General features: G+C 39.5%; 1 protein-coding gene across 3 annotated transcripts in view; it reads right to left on the bottom strand.

Annotated features, from left to right (window-relative positions):
• Positions 1–18,153, bottom strand: part of Srgap1 (SLIT-ROBO Rho GTPase activating protein 1) — a 346,632-nt gene that overhangs the window by 56,972 nt on the left and 271,507 nt on the right. The window contains exons 9-12 of one of the 3 annotated variants that reach the window (XM_004632122.3): positions 12,964–13,161; positions 12,219–12,303; positions 6,424–6,451; positions 2,769–2,871 (exon numbers count right to left, since the gene is read on the bottom strand). In XM_004632122.3, the coding sequence (XP_004632179.1) occupies positions 2,769–2,871; positions 6,424–6,451; positions 12,219–12,303; positions 12,964–13,161 (414 nt within the window). Of the gene's footprint in view, positions 1–2,227; positions 2,262–2,768; positions 2,872–6,423; positions 6,452–12,218; positions 12,304–12,963; positions 13,162–18,153 lie in introns of all 3 variants that reach the window. The other 2 variants (XM_004632123.3, XM_023716312.1) reach the window with 2 other exon arrangements.

The raw sequence follows: 18,153 nt of genomic DNA, 5'->3' as shown, positions 1-18,153 counted from the left end.
TAAAGAAAACAAGTGACTCAAAAATGATTAGCTGAAACCAAGCATATATTCATGAGGAAAAAATTTTATTTTGAAACACAACAAGATGTTAGCTGCATTTATATATTAGAACAATTGAATAACCACTAACTTTCCCAATTAAGCAGTAGATTAAAGATTGGGAATAATACAGTTCAGCAATTTAAATTCTTTATGGTTTCTAGAATAGGTAATGCACTTTTTAAAAAATGTATTTAGTGCAGGGCCTACACTACATCAAGGAGACTCGTAGTGATCCTCCTGTTTTCAGCTTCCCAAGCGCTGGGATTATAGGTGCGCACCACCATGCCCAGTCTGGTAATGCATTTTTTAAGGAAGTTTTTTTTTTTTTTTTAAATTTTAAGACAATGAAATCAGTATATAATGGCTCAGGTACTTTTGGGGCCTGTATTCAGTTTCTCTAATTAGTTAATTTGTTTTAGGACCACACATTTTATTGATTCCTTAAAGATGAGCCTTAAGAATAAAGACACATCTGAGTGCGGACTACTTGGCTCAAGATGTCAATGGAATTACATCAAAATTTACTGAATGTGTAAAGGGATTTTTCTTTAATACACAAGCATATTTTAATGAAAGTAACCTTTTTGGGAATAGTTCACGAAACAATGATATAAAAGAGCAACAAATATTTAAATGTAAGGGATGAAAAGAGAATTATTAGTTTATACCTCAGCTGAACTTAGTACTAAAACATAAAGAAAAACAAGGGAAAAGTTATTAAAAGAAAAATGTTTGCACTAAGAAAATTCCAAATAAACGTTTTAAGTTTTTATACTATTTAAAAATATTTTTAAAATCAGGTGATTGCTAATCTTATAGCTATCATTATATCATTCAGATATAATGAATTTTGCAGTCAAAAATTGTGTGTGTGTGTGTGTTGCTTTAATTTCATGGATGCCACATACTTGGGAAGAAAATATTTTACAAGTAAAACAATGGCTGCACTCCAGGCCTGTGCAAACACACCTCTGTGTTCCCTACATGGAAAACGACTTTACTCTGGTTCTCTGCCAGTGATACTGAGGGGACCTCATCTGGACAAGCCCTTTCCCGAAGCACAGAGAGAGAGACCTCTGTGCCCTGTGCATCACTGTCACTACCTTGTGCCTTCTGGGAGAAGCAGCACTTACATAAGTGAACTTCCCATGCTAACTGCTTGCTCCTTTAATACTTCCATTTGGTTTCCTTTAGCAGTACTTAAGGAAACATCTTTTAGAAACCTGACAGGGGTACTGTGCTATTATCTTAAATAGCTATCTATGATCTTAAACAGCTATCTCACGCTGTCTTAGCAAAACAGTAGTCAGGCACCCGCTTCTTGGGGCTTCCTCTGTGCTCTTTCTGTCGGTCATCGGCTGCGCATCTCACTGCTTTTTGTTTTCTTGTCTCCTCTCCATTTGCCCCTGCTTAGGAGCCATGGGCTGGGAAACGAGGTAATCAAATTTAACAATAATTTTATATTAAATTAGAGCTAATAAGGCTCTTCTGGGCTTAAGGCTCAAGGCAATGGATTTGTGATTGCCATTTAGGTTATCCAGTGGCTTTCACTTAATTCCAGATTTAGAAGTCATTTTTACAGCTGTCAGAGCTCTGTATGTATTTATGGATATATGCATTTATTTATCCTTATATATTACACATCCATACACTTGAATATGTTTATTTAAAAATGATTAGTGCACATATTCAATAAACAGACATGTATTTAAAGAAAGAGCTCTGTAACAGGCCAGTTAAGGGAGGTTATTAAAAAATATGGCTTCCCATATAAATTTAGTCTTCAAGAACACTGCAGTCCATGTCATAAAATGTGAGCTACGAAGCAGAAAGAAAGCCCCTTTTTAAAAATATAATTTGTACTGGAATCCAAAATCTCATATTAAATGCTATTTAGCATTAACTTTCCTTTGTAAAATTCCTTCCGTCAAATTCCATACATTTGCCACACTCATACTGGAAAAATGGAGAGCTTAACTGATCTGCTTTTTTTTCTTATGTTAGTGTTTGATTTCTATATAGTTCATTTCCAAATAAAGTGTATTTGTACGCCTGTCTAATTTGCAACTGCAGACATTTTTCTTTTAAGGACCTTCAGAAAGCTAATTAAAGCCAAGCATGAGTGCGACTCTGGGACGACGCCAGCAGCGAGGGAGGCCGCGCTGGCGCCCCTCGAGCACTATACCTGATGTCTCGGGTGCGAGTTTCTTCGTCCTCGGCTAGAAGCGTTATCAGAAAGACAGGATGAAAAAGAAGACAGAGTAAACACAGCAGAGACACAGGTACAGGCCACAGGGCCTTCCAGTTGAGCCAATATAATGGATTCCTAAAGTCACAGGAGATCAAGACTCTTGCTGTGCTGCAGAGAGAGCCTAACAAATGGAAGTTTGAAATATATTGTAGGCTATCTCAGTGGCACGGGGAGAAAATAACGTATTGCCTTTTTTTTTTTGTCCTTTTCTTTTTGTACAAATTATGGCATTAAAAAAAATAAAGGGCTTCTGTTTCGCCCACCTAATAACATTCATGTTTATTTCCTTTTCTGAAGACACGCAACCCAAATATTCTTTCCTCTCCGACTTCAGGAAATATTATATTGATTTTCTGGGAAAGCAAAGAGCCCCAGGACAGACTCGGACATAATGACCTGCCTCTTTGGATGAGAGGCTGAGACCATTATAGTGAGAAGCGGGGAGATCAGCCACCCGGAGGGCTGCTGCCCCTACCTTGACGAATGTTTCCAAATCCCCATTAAACAACTTAGCATTATACTGTGAGCGGGGTCGGGACTTCCTGTGTTTCTGGGGCTTAGGGGGAACGTTTGGAGGCCTAAGGGAAGGGAATATAATTACTGAGCATGGCAGAAATCAAAATGAAAAACTCACAGGTCACATCCAAATTACTAACCGCAGGATTCTGGGTTCCTTTCCCACCCCTGCCCATGGGGGCAGAGGGTCCCACCCCTTCCCATTTATTTTTACTCATGTATAAAAAAAGTTTACAAAGGATTCGTTTACACTGCTGTCTTCTTACACGCTATAGCTGAGATTTGTGTGCTAGTATGCTTAAAAATGAAAGACACTGCAACTGTGAGCTATTTGGCCAACGTTACAAAGCAGGATGCTTGGTGCTCATTACGAGATACACTTGGCCCTAAAATTAGGTCTCTGAATGGATCCCAACATGAAAAATCAAGTAAATATAATATTTTCAGGTACAACATAATTCCTCTCTGCAAGTAATATCACATCTGTTCAACACCTCTTAGGTGTTAGCTGGACTTTATGCTATGCAAAAATAGCCATTAATGCCTCACAAATTAGAAGAGTAGTGTTTAGTTTTAATGCTGTTTCTGACAAGAGGCACGAGCTCACATGAATTACTATCTTGTAGAACAAACTGCCCAACCAGCTCAGTATTTCTCGAGCAGTCGGATGTTCGTATTTATGGGGTCCTGCACTCTGTCTCTGGCCTGCCTGCCTGCTTGCCTGTCTGCTCGGTGTATAAGTTGGTCTTTCTGACACACGCGCCTCCAGTGCACCGCACACTGTATTTGAAAAATCTGCAGCATCTTGCGCTGTAGCTGGAGAGCAGGAGCCTGACTCCACTTCCACATCTGTGCTAAGTACGCAGAAGGAGGGCCCTGAGACCTCTTTCCAGACACTGCAATTTAAACTCCTCAACTGCAATGTCTACACCACACTTGGAAATTCCAAAAAGCCTTTTGTAAGCTATAGACTTCTAGAAAGCAGTACTTTTTCAGTTTGTTCTGCTCAAATTCAGAAAGTCTAGATTCGAAACAAAAACTTCAATAATTTATGTGAAAGGATAGAAAGGTACAATAATCAAGATCAGGGGAACAAACCTATAGATAACAGCCTTTCATAGACTCTAAGAATCTCCCAGCAGGTGGCCTCATGATAATGAGGGACGTAGCAGTAGTACCTCAAGTCCCATGGCACCCGAGGGTGTAAAAGAAGTCCTTACAAACAAATATCTAGAAGTGAATATGGAAATCTCTATGGAAACTAGGCAACACGTCATGTCATACTATAGCTGGTATCTCTGAAATCTTTCACAAATTCAGTGCCATTCATGGAGGAAGGAGGGGACGTAGCAGATGTTCAGCAATTCACTGTTGATTTCATCCACATTTTCATTAGTTTATAAATGTCTTTATAATGCAGATTTTTATGCTGGTATGGTGAAGCCAACAGATCAAGAGGCGACTGCTGTTGAAAAGTTTCTTACTGTCCCCATAAGGAAGGGACATCCTTGGCTGCTGTGCTGGGGAAGGGAGATGCTGACGGGGAGCCACTAAGGTTGATCAGGAGGTGGAGAGAGAGAGTGAGAGGGACATGTAAGTCAGAGTGTTTACTGTGGCTCTCCTTGGAAGGACTGACAGAAGCAGGGCAAGCAGGCCTGGCAGTGGTTAGACTGACTAGTTTCAAGGGGTCTCAGGGACTGGCACTGTCCCTAGTGGTACCTGACCCTGAAGTATAAGGCAAGTGGCTCTGAAGGTGGGAATCTGATGAAGGAAGTGGTTTGGATTATGGGCTCTGGATTAATTAGCACACTTATAAAAGGTGTATCTGTAAACTGGTCATCTCTATCCCTAAGAATTGCTTCATCCAAAGAGGCAGTGCCTCCAGGGTTTATTAAAGCCCAAGAGATCAAAATACCAAATACTGAAGCTAGAAAAATAATTCTAACACAGGACCCATCAGATCTCTACATTCAGTGATATCTGGATGAGGCAAAGGAATAGGGATCAGAATTTATTTGGTCTCTGGTTCATGCAACAAGCAGATCTGTGGCTGGAGCCAGAGCTTTCCGTGGCACTGGATAGCCACTCCTGTGTGACGGGTAGATCCAGGGTAATCCTTGGCTGAGGCTGACAGAGGCTTGGATGCCCTCTGATGCTTCTACCAAAGGCCTGAACATGGCCTACCCCAAAGGATGTAAAGTGTGAGGCAGATACAAAGAAACTGAAGTTGTTGAGAGGGGCTTGGGAGTAAAATGAACTGTCTGAGGGAGGCAAGGTCAGTTCCATGGCAGGGTGGGCTAAGAGCACACTGGAGGGGCGCCGGTTCTGATCAGGAAGCAGAACTGGACCATGTACCATCCTGACTACATGCCTCTTCCTGGCTCTGTGCCTACCACACACCTTGCTGGTGGCTTGGATTCTTGCAGGGGATGCTCATGAGGGAAGGTGCTGTGTGAACATCCAGGGTATTTGAAAATTATAGTTCTCACTGCAAATTAATACATTGCAATCCTTTAAAAATATTTTTAAAATGACTTGTATTAAATATGCTCTAGAAACAACAGGAAAGAAAATGACAGTGCAGAGAGATACTGTATATGAAAAAACTCCATAAAATTCATATGACTACACTGAGGTAATACTATTCTTTGCTACTGACAACATGAAAGAAAACCTCAGTCTTTTCTTCTTTTTTTGATAAGTTTAGAAAAGTCAGTAGCTCTGTTTTTCTAGGTGGTTCACAAGGAAGTATGTGGAGCTTCCTTATGAATAAAATTGCCCATAATAAGCTACAGGACCTAGAAAATACTGGTTGTTGATGCCTCTGACCTCAAGTACAACTTAACTTCAAAAGTGCAAGGGCTTGCTACGTCAACTAGAATAATTTCTGGATGCTGTACAAATGGTGTCATAGAAAAGTAACACCCACCACAAATTCTCCCCAGCTCAAGTCAGAATCGTTTTCCAAAATGGCCTTTCTTTCTCAGTAGTGGCTTACAAATGCTTCTATGAGTAGTTAAAAAAAAAAAAGGTGCAGTGCTATTGTTGGTGCTAAAAGTTAGGATTTTAAAAGTGAAATAATGGTAGAGAGCTAAAAATCCTCTGAGTATTTAATATAGCTTTAATATTTGTGAGTAGTGGGACATAAGACAGAGTGGAACAGAAAATAACTAATACTTTCCACATATGCATGCAGTAGATATATATCTTTTTTTTTTTTTTTTTTTTTTTGGTGGAACCGGGGATTGAACTCAGGTCCTTGTACTTGCCAGGGAAGCGCTTATTCCACTGAGCCATCTCCCCAACCCCTATATCATGTTGTTTGTTAACTAAATACCCAAGCAAGTCTTAATCAGGCTTGTTCTAAAGACAGATGTAATATGCTTTGGATTAGGAAAACCAAGCCTGTTCAGCTTAGGTCTTTGTTAGTGATTCTGCTTATTAAACAGCTTTAGGATCACAGCTTTTCAAGGTGCCGTCTTTTGTCAAGCCCAAACTATCTTCCATGCTCACTAACCAAGCGTATTCACGTCTGTCGCACTTAAATGGCTGCTTCTTGTTAAAGAGAACAGAAACTGAGGTACACTATGAATTATGACAAAATATCTTCCTACCTTGTAGTCATATATTCAGCTTTGTGACCTGAAAAGAAAAAAATAAAATAAGTGAATCGAAAAGAATTAGTGGAATATATTGTATTACCAATTATTTCGTCATTTTTTGGTATCATCTGCCCCTTATTTTAGGATATTGAGTTTATAATAACTCACACGTTTTATGGTACAAAACATGAGAACAGCATATAAAGATAAATAAGTAATTCAGTCCATATGTTATAAAATTTATCCATAACATTTAATGAAGTCTTTTTTTTTTAATGAGCAGAATAACATTTAATGAATTCTACAGATTAGAGAAATAAATTTCACACGACAATTTGAGGAAGCCGTTTTTGAGGGCAAAATTTCTTGGTTATAACTCATTTTAACCACAAAATACAAACAAAGTATATCTCAGATTTGCACGTTAGTTATTCCTTCTGTTTTGACTGATACTTCTCCAGGAGGAATAGGAGGTCAAGTGGAGCTGAGAGAATTTATTTTCTTTCTTATTTATTTATTTATCTTTTGAGACTTTATTTTCCTTTAGACTAAACTAATATTCTTTGACATGAAATCCGGGAACTGGGAGAGAAGCTGTATTCTATAATCAAAAATGACATTTTGAGATAATAACATAGGAAGACATTAAATGATACTACATTCCAATAACTTGCAAGCTGAAAACCTTTCATAGAATTCTGTCATTCAAAACATGAGCTGCTTTTATACATTTGGGCTTCTCGAGTTGCTTTAAATAACAGGCCTGAATTTTTATGGCCCTCTCACAATCTGCACTAATTTAAGTTCGCATGTGTTGCTGGCTGCTGGCTGCTCTTCTTTACACCCAGGGTGGAGCAATGAGAGGAGCTGTGGGAGACATGGACCATTCAGCTGATTTGTTTGCAAAATGATGGACTGGTCTTGAAAGAGCTTGAAAATACAGCTGATTATGGGAGGTCACCTAACAGCACAGAGAGGTGAGCCCCGTCCACTAGATCAGACTGGAGATTCAGACTTCCTGGGCGAGACCAGCATAACAACCCCGGGGAAGGGGAAAGCTGGCTGGTGGGAGCAGTGGGTGAATATGCCCAGGCTCACACTTTATTACACACTTCTTTTCTTGGTACTGGGGATCGAACTCAGGACCTTGCGCTTGCCAGGCAGGTGCTTGTGTCTCTGAGCTAGATCTCTGGCTTACTACTTACTTTTAAAGGACAAGCAGCATAAGATATTTGATTAGTCTTTACTTATTAAACCAGGGTCAGCAGATAATATCTGAGAACACCTTCACTGACATAGTCCGACCCCTGTACATGTTGGCAGAGAATCAGTTCTTAGCCAGACATGGAGTAGGGATGTGGGAAAGGAGAAGAACCCGGTGCCCCCTCCTCTACCCAGTCCCACCTATCGTGTAACCACAGGTCCTTTCCTTTAGGGGCTTTTTGCCAGTTAGAAGTGGTGCACACAAACTCCAGAAAAATGTGTAGCTAATCATACGTGGAAAGTAGAGGGCCAAACAGGAAGCTTGGCGTGGTGTGGTATCCTAACAGTGTCCGGCAGGAAGCTGGCTAGAGAGGGTTAAGACACAGAGAAGAGACTGCACTTGAGATAAAGATCTGAGCGGCTCTATTGTTTAGCTTGTGTTGGGGCCACGGGAGTTGGCCCAGGAAGACCCAGTAAAATGACCGCAGCTGGTAGAGAAACTGTGTGGTGCTGTATTGTATTGTCATGTTACATGCTTTATTATGGGATAAAAATATATACAGTAGTAAGCGGCAATGTTTAATACTCATTAGATAGCATTCTAAGCTAGTATTAGGTAGTAAGTTCTCTAAAGTGTTCCAAACACTATGTTAGATATATTCGCTCATACCTTGCATAAACATCTAATGAAGTAGCTTCTATATTCTTATTTTATAGAAGAAAGTGAGTGCATGGAAAAATGAGCTGCCCAAAGCCACGATACTACCGCCGGGTGGCCTGGTACGAGGGTCCAGGTTTGTTACAGTTCTGGACTTGCGCTCCCAAGTTCTGTATTGTACTAGCTTTGCAAATAGACCTTATTTTTGTTTTCTAGAAAACTTTTTTTTTTTTTTTTTTGCGGTACCAGGGATTGAACTCAGGACCCTGCACTTGCCAGGCAAGCGCTTTATTCTACTGAGCTATCTCCCTGGGCCCAAAATTTGAGAAAGAGGTTTTTTTTTTTCTACTTTAGGCAGCCTTAAGGGCAGGTCTGGTACAGCTTCTGGAGCTGGGAGTCGAACCGTGGTCCTGTGCACCTGCTTGCATTTACCCAAGCAGCTCTTTAAACAACTATCCGGCAAAGCCCCTCTGGAAAACACTTTGAATGACCCTAGAACGTGTATGGCTTCTGCCTACCTCATGCGGCTAAAGCCAAATACAAAATGCTGAAGACTTTTAATAGATTTAATAAATTACATGAATATGTAAATTATTAAATATCTGTACGTATGAATGGTGGTACATGTGACTAACAGGTCAATTATTTTCAAGTGATTCAATGCTAATGATGCTAATCGTAATTCCTTATTAATGAAATATTTTAAAAATGGGAAATTGTACTATTTTTGTTAAAATACCTCAACCAATTAGTCCCAAGATTTAAAGATACCTAAAATTACTTCAAATAATTTTATTCCATTCATCTATGGTTAATACTATAAAACATTAAAAATCAATAAAAGACACATTTTGAATAATGGAACCAAAGCAGCATTTGCAAATACTATCATTCAAAGCACAACCACACTGCCCCAGTCAGTGGTTTTCCAATTAAAAGTCCTGATAGCGTCACAACTGACAAATGAGGCTTAATTTTTTCTTCAGTACGATCATTAATAGATCAAGAACACACAAGCTTAGATGATGCTCCTTCCCAGAGAAATGTGAAAGGTTCCAGTGGGCTGAGGATTAGATTTCAATCACTTTCTTTTTTTGCGGAACCGGGGATTGAACTCAGGCCCTTGCGCTTGCCAGGGAAGCATTTATTCCATTGAGCCATCTCCCCGGCCCTAGATTTCAATCACTTTCTTTGGGGGCCTATTAATTATTAAAAATAACAGACCCACTTCATATGCACACACATACATGTATGTCATTTGGAGGAAAAAAAGTGACCCAAGATTAACTTATCCTTGGTACAACACCAGCCTCAGCTACTCCAATATCTTACCTGAGAATTCGACATGAATTATGTCCTGCACCTAAATGCATTTTATTTCTCTAGCTAATAAGCAAAATCAAAATAAGTTTGGGGGCAACCTGAGGAAAAAAATCTCGAGGAAATATTTATAATATAAATAGCTCCAACTAACAGAGACACCCTGGATTTGCTCCCCAGTGGTCATTACCAGAGATGACCTCTGTGGACTGGTGGCATTTCTTTCCAGCCCTTTCTCTTCCTTAAGAATATCAATGACTGCAGCGCTTTTCTAAAAAGAAATAATTGTTCACAAACAGCTTCTCTTTTGAAAGTATACTTGTACTCCTACTCTAAGCCACACAAAGGACTGTGCGAAGACAACGTATTTAATGCCTTTGTCAGAAACACCATGCCCAGTGCAAGAAACAATGTAATGTGGAGCTTGGTTCCCACTGTCAGATTTTCTGTTTTGGCAAAATCATACAGGTATTTACACCCTCTTAACTCCAAATGGTGCACACAAAGAAGCGAATGTGAACATTAGGCTCATTACTGAAAATAAAAGATAATTTTCCATGCCCTAGGGTTATGGATATCTATCTCATTTACTGGGTCAGTTTAAGCTCAATTTATAAAGGAGTGACGCCACAGAAAGATAGAATGGTGTTGTAGAGGGGAGAAGTTGACAAGGACGAGCCTGGTTTAACTGCTCATTCTCTGTTTCTATTTCAGTAACTTCCAAAGACTTAAAAATTCTGAATTTTGACAGTGCTACTTTAAGGGCCTGATGCAGTTGCTCCACAATGCTGTAAATCAAAGATCTTACTGGGCCATTGGTAGCCTGCCAACAGCGAGCAGGAAGGCAGGCCAAACACATGTCTGTAGTTACAGCTTCAGCTGTGTATGATCAACTGCTAAATCCCTGGGTTAGGCTCTATTTGTTTTACTGTGAAGGGAGTTTTTGAAGCCATGGATCCAGTATTATTTAGTGAGGTGATTTCTATCTAAAAACCCAAGACTGTCCCCAAACACAGCATTAAGTCCTGAACTACTAACCTTATTTAACCAAAAGGGGAATTGGACTCTTTCCCAAGGGCTCACCATTGGATTGCTTCATCATGGGCCAGCAGCCACAAACTCTCCTAGGCTCCTTCGGTGCAAACTTATTAACGTGAACAGGGCTTGCGTGGAAAGGCAGCAGGCTCACAGTGACCCCACTGAGGGGCAGGGCATGTCTCTCCGCTCATCTCTTCTCCGAGTGTCAAACCCAGGCAGCGACCAGAAGCTGGTGAGCTGCCAAGCCTGCAAGGGAGCCAGAGCCGGGGAGCAGAGGGGCCTGCAGCCAGTGGTCAGGGGCCAGTGTGAGCTGCGGCTCTCAGGCGAGAGCCGTCCACTTCCTGCTGCAGAGTAAGCTTAGTGCAGGGAAGGTCTTGAGCCCCTGAACACAGCTGTCTCACTAGCACCCTGCAATTCACTGAAAGAAACTGCAAGCTAAAGGAATCCTGGCTCTGAGTTGATAGAGTAGAATGCAGTTTTATACAGGGCAACAGCAAAAGACAGAATCTGGCGTACAGATTCAGCAAATGGGCCAAAGTATTATCCTAGCCAAAAGTGACATGTGAAGTAGCATTAACTGTTGCATCTTTCTTTCTAGGAGACATAAAAAATTTATGTTGCGTGAGTACCATAAACAGTTGAGAACACGGCTCCAAGCCACATAAACACACGTCAGCACACGTCACCAACAGTGAATGCACCCCTACTTAATCCTCGCAATCTCAGTTTCTAAAGTGGTATCCACCCCTGTAGGGAAGGATTTTGTGCCTCTAAGCATTCTTCTTCTACACTTAGGATAATTTATACTCTGAGGCTGGCAACTGACTATGAGGGCATTACTTCAAATATGAGGCACTTGTGAAAAAAGAAAAAAAAAAAAGAATTTACATGATACTCTGTGGGAAAGAGAAGAAAAAAAGAACCAATTCCTCAAGTAAGAAAAATATTCAGCCAGGTGTGCATGTCTGTAATCCTAGCACTTGGGGGCTGAGGCAGGGGAATGGCTGAGAGCTTGTGGACAGCCTGGGCTCTGTACTGGGTTCAGGGACATCCTGAACTATCTCTTGCTACTGTTTTTATTATTAGACGCAGCATTCTGTTTATACTACTGGACTGTTTCTCAACTACCAACAATGTCTAATGAAAAGAAAAAGAAGTCATCCAAACTGGTTTAGCTGGTTTCTAGAGTCCAAAAAGGCCACAGAGAGAACAACAAATACCAGCCCATTAAAACGAAGCAGTGGTGCGGGAGGGTGGAGAAATCCAAGAAGGGAAAAAGTAGCTGAATTTCAGGCACTGCAACAGGGCAGCTTCTCCAGACTGTCCTAGGAGCGCTCTGCTGAGAGCTCACATGAACTCTGGTTTAGTTCCTCAGCCCTCCCCAGATTTATTATTCTTCCTGCAGTTCACTATGACGCTTAAAAAAGAAAATGGAGAGAAACCATGGTTATCACAGACATATAAAACCAAACTTCAACTGTAGTGTTGCTGCCTAAGTCACAAGCACATGGTTCATACTCTTTGTGGAGCACGTTCACGACACATTGTACAATCCAGGTCACCTTCTCATCTATTCCAGATAGCTGACCTTCTCCGAGAGTCCTCTGCAGCAAGTCATGCTTGGCTTGGAGTTTTGTGATGAGATTACTGCCTTCCAAATACTCTCGGAGTTTCTGCAAAAGGCAAGATCAATTTTTATTTTTTAAAAAAGCAGTTCAGGAGCAATGTGCTGGCCCCGCCCCTAAGGTGTGATAAAATGGGGATTGAGACTGGGCATGGTGGTGAGCACCTGCTGTAATCCCAGCTCATGAGAGGCTGAAAACAGAAGGATCATTACAAGTGCGATCTATGTAGTGAGACCGTGTAGACCCTGTACTAAAATACAAAAATAGAAAAAACCCAAAAAACAAAAAGTAGTTCAGCGTTAAGGGATTGCTCATGCAGACGTGAAGGCTAGCCACTTTCATCTCCTAGATCTTAGAATTTTGGTACTCAGGGTGTAGCTGCAGCCTAGCAGCATCAGCCACGGCTGGGGGACGCAGATGAGATGCAGAGCCATAGCCCCTCTCCTTCCCAGACCTACAGCAGCCAGAAGTTACATCTTAACAAGCTCTCCTGCTGATGTATATGTTAAAGTTTAAGACTCTTGTTTTAAAGCAGTCCTAACTCCAAAACTAATTCCTAAACTTCACCCAGACGAAATCAGAACCTCAAGAGGGGCCAGCAGTCCATGTTGTAATCAAGTCATCTGCTGACTGTGAGGCGGCTACAGGAGCAGCTCTGGGGTGGCCCAGATCTGGGCTGTTGGGAGTGGCCCGGGACGGATGTCGCACCATGAAGTAGAACTGCTCCGTCTCCTGCTGGTTCGCTCTTCGCTTGGCGATGCTGGGCTTACTCAGGTAGGTCTCAGAGACGGTGGACTTCACGGACTCTGTGGAGCGGCTGTGCTGGAAGCACTCGGACACGTCATAGTCCTCAATGGTCACCATGTCCTGTATTGTCTGCAAGGTGGCTTCCGTCGTTTTCTTCACCTGGGAAATGGAACACACTTCTCATGTTAGTCTGTTGCTTCATGAATCCCACACGTACTCAGTGACATCCGCTGTGTTAGGCAGAGATGCTCCCACGGAATTCAGAATTTATCAGGGGACAGGTCAACAGTATCACAGGGTTAAGTGGGAGAAAAAGTTGTGTAATGTATGTGTACAGGTTCTCTCTGATGAATGTGATCATCATGTACGTAAAGAATGTTGCAATAAGCATGTTCCTAATAAAAGAGGAGAATTTCCTTAATTCTAAGGAGGATATCACTTTATATTTGAGTCCTTATAAATCTCAGATTAGAGTCCCTCAAATTTTTCTCCTTTAAATAACTTTTTTAACTGAAGCAAAACTACATACAGAAAAATACATAAACTGTAAGTGGATATAGCTCGATGATCAAAAAGTGAATATACCTCAGATGAAAATAGTACCTTATGAGCAAACTCCACTCATGCACTCCCAACCACCATTTTCCCCCCTCAAATTTATTCCTTTGTTTTGATTTCTAGCATCATATGTTAGTGTTGCTTCTTTTTGTACTTTACATAACTGTGACTTTTTGGTTGTTTTTTTTTTTAATACCACCCATTCAAACTTAGGGCCTTGTGCTTGCCAGGCAGGTCCTGTGTCACTGAGCTTCATCCCCGCTTCATAAATGCAATCTTACAGCATCTGAGACTTTTGTCTCCCTTGTTTTCCTCAGTGAAATTCATTCTTGTTTTCTTAGCATAGTAGTTTAATGTTGAATATTCACTGTCAGGAAACATCAAAATTGATCGCTTAGGGGCTGGGGAGATGGCTCAGCAGAATAAGCACTTCCCTGGCAAGAGCAAGGGCCTGAGTTCAATCCCTGGTTCCACTAAAAAAAATAAAAATTGATACCTTGAACTACTGACATGACTTACTTTTAGTTTTGGGCTACAGGTAACTATGTTTTTATGATCACAATTTTCTTGGACCACACATACATGAACTCAGATATGCCCGACTTTTTCCCAAAATGACTGGTACACTTTTTATTTCTACCAGCAGGTAGAAGAATTCCTTTCACTCCACATCCTCATTGATAGTTGCCATTGTTAGTCTTTGTAATGTAAAGCACTGTGTTGGGTGTACAACGGTGTCTCACCATGGGTGCAACATGTGTTTTTCTGATGTATGAAATGAAATACATTATCGCAGGATTGAAGCAATCTGGACCTCCTCTCTTGGGAATTCTTCGTTCCAGCCTCTTACTTGTCTACTGGTTAAGAGTCTTTTTCTCACTGACTTGTAGACATTGATATGAGTCCTTTACTAGTTATACATGTTACAAATTGCCAATTCTATACTGCAGCTTTCCACTGTTTTATTATACAGATGAACACAGTTGTTACTTTAGTATAATCAATTTATCAATTCTTTCCTTTAAGATCAATGTTATTTGTGTCCTATTTAAAAATATTATCTTATCTCATGTCACAAAGATACTGTTCTATTTTCTATGAGCTCACTTATCATTTTTAAAAATTCAAGGGTCATATTCTACTTTTGCTTATAAAAGTCTCATGTAAATGGATAGCTTTATCTTTCTTATTTTTATTTATGTATCTTTTTTTAAAGAATACAAAATGGTAATAGAAAAAAACAGTATTAGAAACAATACAAAATTTCACTAAACAAAGTAATAGGTATTCAACAATGGTTGCTGTATTACATGATCTTATTTTCAAATTAGTTGTTTAGATTACCAGATACAAACATTCAAGATTGGTTTAAAGAAAAAAAAAAGATATACAAAATTCAAAAGAAAAAAGAATAAAAAGACTAAAAAAGCATTAACTGCTCCCTTCAAAAGCTGGCAGTACAACCATCCAAATTATGCTGCTATATGCCTAAATATATTTTTCTTTCTTTCTTTAGTCTTTCCTCATCTAAGTTTTTTCTTCCCACTGAACAAATTCTTTCCCTTTCACACTATCTACTGTACCTTTCTAGTTTTAATTACTCTTTCAGGTTCTCACACTAGTGAGATAATACGATGTTTGTACATATGGATCTGATTTATTTCACTTAACAATATAATTTCTTTTCTTTTTTCTTTTTTTCTTTTTTTTTGGTTTGGAACCGGGAATTGAACTCAGGCACTTGTGCTTTCTAGGCAATCGCTTATTCTACTGAGCCATCTCCCCGGCCCAACAATATAATTTCTAGTTGTATCCTTTTATCTACAAAAACCTTGAATTTATGTTTTCTATAGCTGTACAATAGTCCATATCTTTTTTATCCAGTCTTCAGTGATGGGTATTTGGGCTGTTTCCAAGATTTACCTATGACAAGTTGTGCTGCTATAAGCATGGGTGCACATACATTGCCGTGGTATGATGATTTTAGTTCTTTTGGAAAAATACGCAGGAGGGGGAAAGCTGGCCTAGATGAGACCTCCACTCCTAGCTTTCTGAGGAATCTCCATACTGATTTCCATAATGGTTGTATCAGCCTGCCTTCCCACCAACAGTGGAGAAGGGCTCCTTTCCCCATAGCCTCCCCAGCATTTGTCACTGGTTGACTTCTTGAGGGCAGCCCTCTTTTTCTAGAGTACGATGGCATGATAGCATTATCTTTCTCCCACACAATGTAAGAATTTAGAATATTTTATTTTCATTCAACCTCTTGATTAATATGCAATTTTATAATGTACTATAACAGGATATATGTAAACACTTATGTATATTTGAATAAGATATTTTTATATAACCAATATTAACTTTATACATTTATTATGCTCCTTGACTTCCATTCCTTATATTTTAAGAGCACGCTTTAGAAATTCTTTTATTATAAATCTATTTCATTGACTTGAAAATATCTTTTATTTCACCTTCATTTATGTATGATATTTTTCCTGCTTGGCAATCTCATATGGCATCTCTGTTCTTGCTATGTGGGAAGTTTCTCATCAATCTGTTACGACTTTGAATGAAAAATTTTTTTTTCTAATTGCTTGACCAGTTTCCATTCAATTTTAGGTTCCTACAAGTTTACCATGATGTGTCTAAGTAAGGATTTCAGAAGTATATTATGTCTGGCGTTGTTTACGGATGCTTATGAAAGTTATTTTTCATAAATGCTGGTAATTTCAACTACTGATGCTTTTTTAAATCATTTATCTGGGAGTTCAATTACTGTACTTCACAATATTCTCCTTATCTCTTATTGTTCTCGTCTGTGTTTTCTATCTTTTCTACACTGGCTTGGATTGTTTTCTTTTGATTTGTCTTCTACTTTGAAAATTAATACTTCAAGCATGTTCCGTCTAATGCTAAAACCATTCAGTGGATTCATAATTTTCGTTGTTGTAGGTCTTAGTTCTTGAATTCCTAGATGGTTCATCTCCAAATATGTTGTTTCACTCCTTAGTGTTCCCAGCTGAAGTCAAAGCTTGACCTTCATATCCTTGAGTACTATAAATAGTTCCTTTAGAGTTTGTTTCTGATAAGCCCAATAGTTGAAGCTTGGGTAGGTCGGCCTGTGTTATGACTTCATCCAGCTGCTGTTCATGTTTCTTGTCTCCTCACATGCTCAAAACTTTGTTGCACATTTGCAGTTTAGGGTGAGGTTCGCCTCCAAGGAGAATGTTTACTTTTACAAGTTGGTGAGCGCACTAGCAGATCAGAACCACTAGATTTTACTACTGTTTGAAATACTGGAAGCTTTGCATTGTGAGAAGATAAAGGCCCTGGGCCTTGGGCCTCAGCCTTGGCCATGCATTAGATTTGAAGGGAAGCATACATTTCCTGAATCTCAGGTGTGCTGTTGTAGGAGCACTGCTGTGAGCTCAAGGCCAGCTTGAACTACATGGCAAGACATTGTTTAAAAAATTCTGGAGTGACTCAGTCCACCATTATAAAAGTGCAAAATTTTAAGTGACTTTTTTTTAATAATACCATAATTGTTTTGGAAAGAAACAATGGCAGTCGCATCCGGATACTTCAAAAGCTCATATGATAGGATTACTAAAAAAAGAGGCAAACAAATTAAACAGTCTTATTCATTATTTCTAGGAGGATGAAAGATGCAGAGGATGGGTATTCTTAGGAAAAAGCATATTTAAAATCAGTTTTAAAAACAGTACTATGGGGCCAGGGAGATAGATCAGTGGAATAAGCGCTTGCCTGGCAAGTGCAAGGCCCTGAGTTCAATCCCCAGTACCACAAAAATAAAAACAACAATAAAAAAGTACTATATAAGTAGCTTCAAGGAGGTCATGATTACACACACACACACACATGTTAAATTAGATGATTCACAGTCCTATGCTAGTCAACTGGGTTCTTGTGGTTTGTGGCAAATTTCTAATCACAGCATTATGCACGAGTTATAAAGTAATATGTCTAAAACCAATAGATTTGAAGATGATGTACTCTGATGTGCTGATGCTCAGAACGTGTTAAGGAGAAACACAACCCAAGCTCATGAGAAGCATCTCCATAAAAATTTGGGAATGAGAAATAATAATTCAACATTAAAACATTATTTTATATATTATAAAGTGTTTATGCACATTTTGGTCATTAAATAGTTCAGTAGCTATTTTACTACTTTATGCCTTTGTAAGTTTTATATCTACACTAGAAAAATGAAACCCTATCTAAACATTAAAGCAGAGACACTAAATCTCATGGAAGAGAAAGTAGGAGGAACTCTTGATGACACTGGGGTAGGCAAAGAGTTCATGAACAAAAATAAAATTGCAAGGGAAACAGTAGAAAGAATTAACAACTGGGACCTGCTCTTACTGATAAGTTTTTTCATGTCAAAAGAAATTACCAACAAAGTGAAAAGATAACCCACAAATCTGGAAAAAATCATGACAAAAAAGTACTCAGACAAAAGTCTGCTCTCTAGAATTTATAAAGAACTAAAAAACACTAGGGCCCCAAAATTTAAAGACCCAATCCAGAAATGGGCATCGAGATGAACACATGCTTCTCAGAGGA

This window comes from Octodon degus, unplaced genomic scaffold (assembly GCF_000260255.1).
Source record: "Octodon degus isolate 3935 unplaced genomic scaffold, OctDeg1.0 scaffold00047, whole genome shotgun sequence".
In the NCBI taxonomy this organism is placed as follows: domain Eukaryota; kingdom Metazoa; phylum Chordata; class Mammalia; order Rodentia; family Octodontidae; genus Octodon; species Octodon degus.
This window is presented reverse-complemented; position numbering and strand designations above follow the sequence as displayed.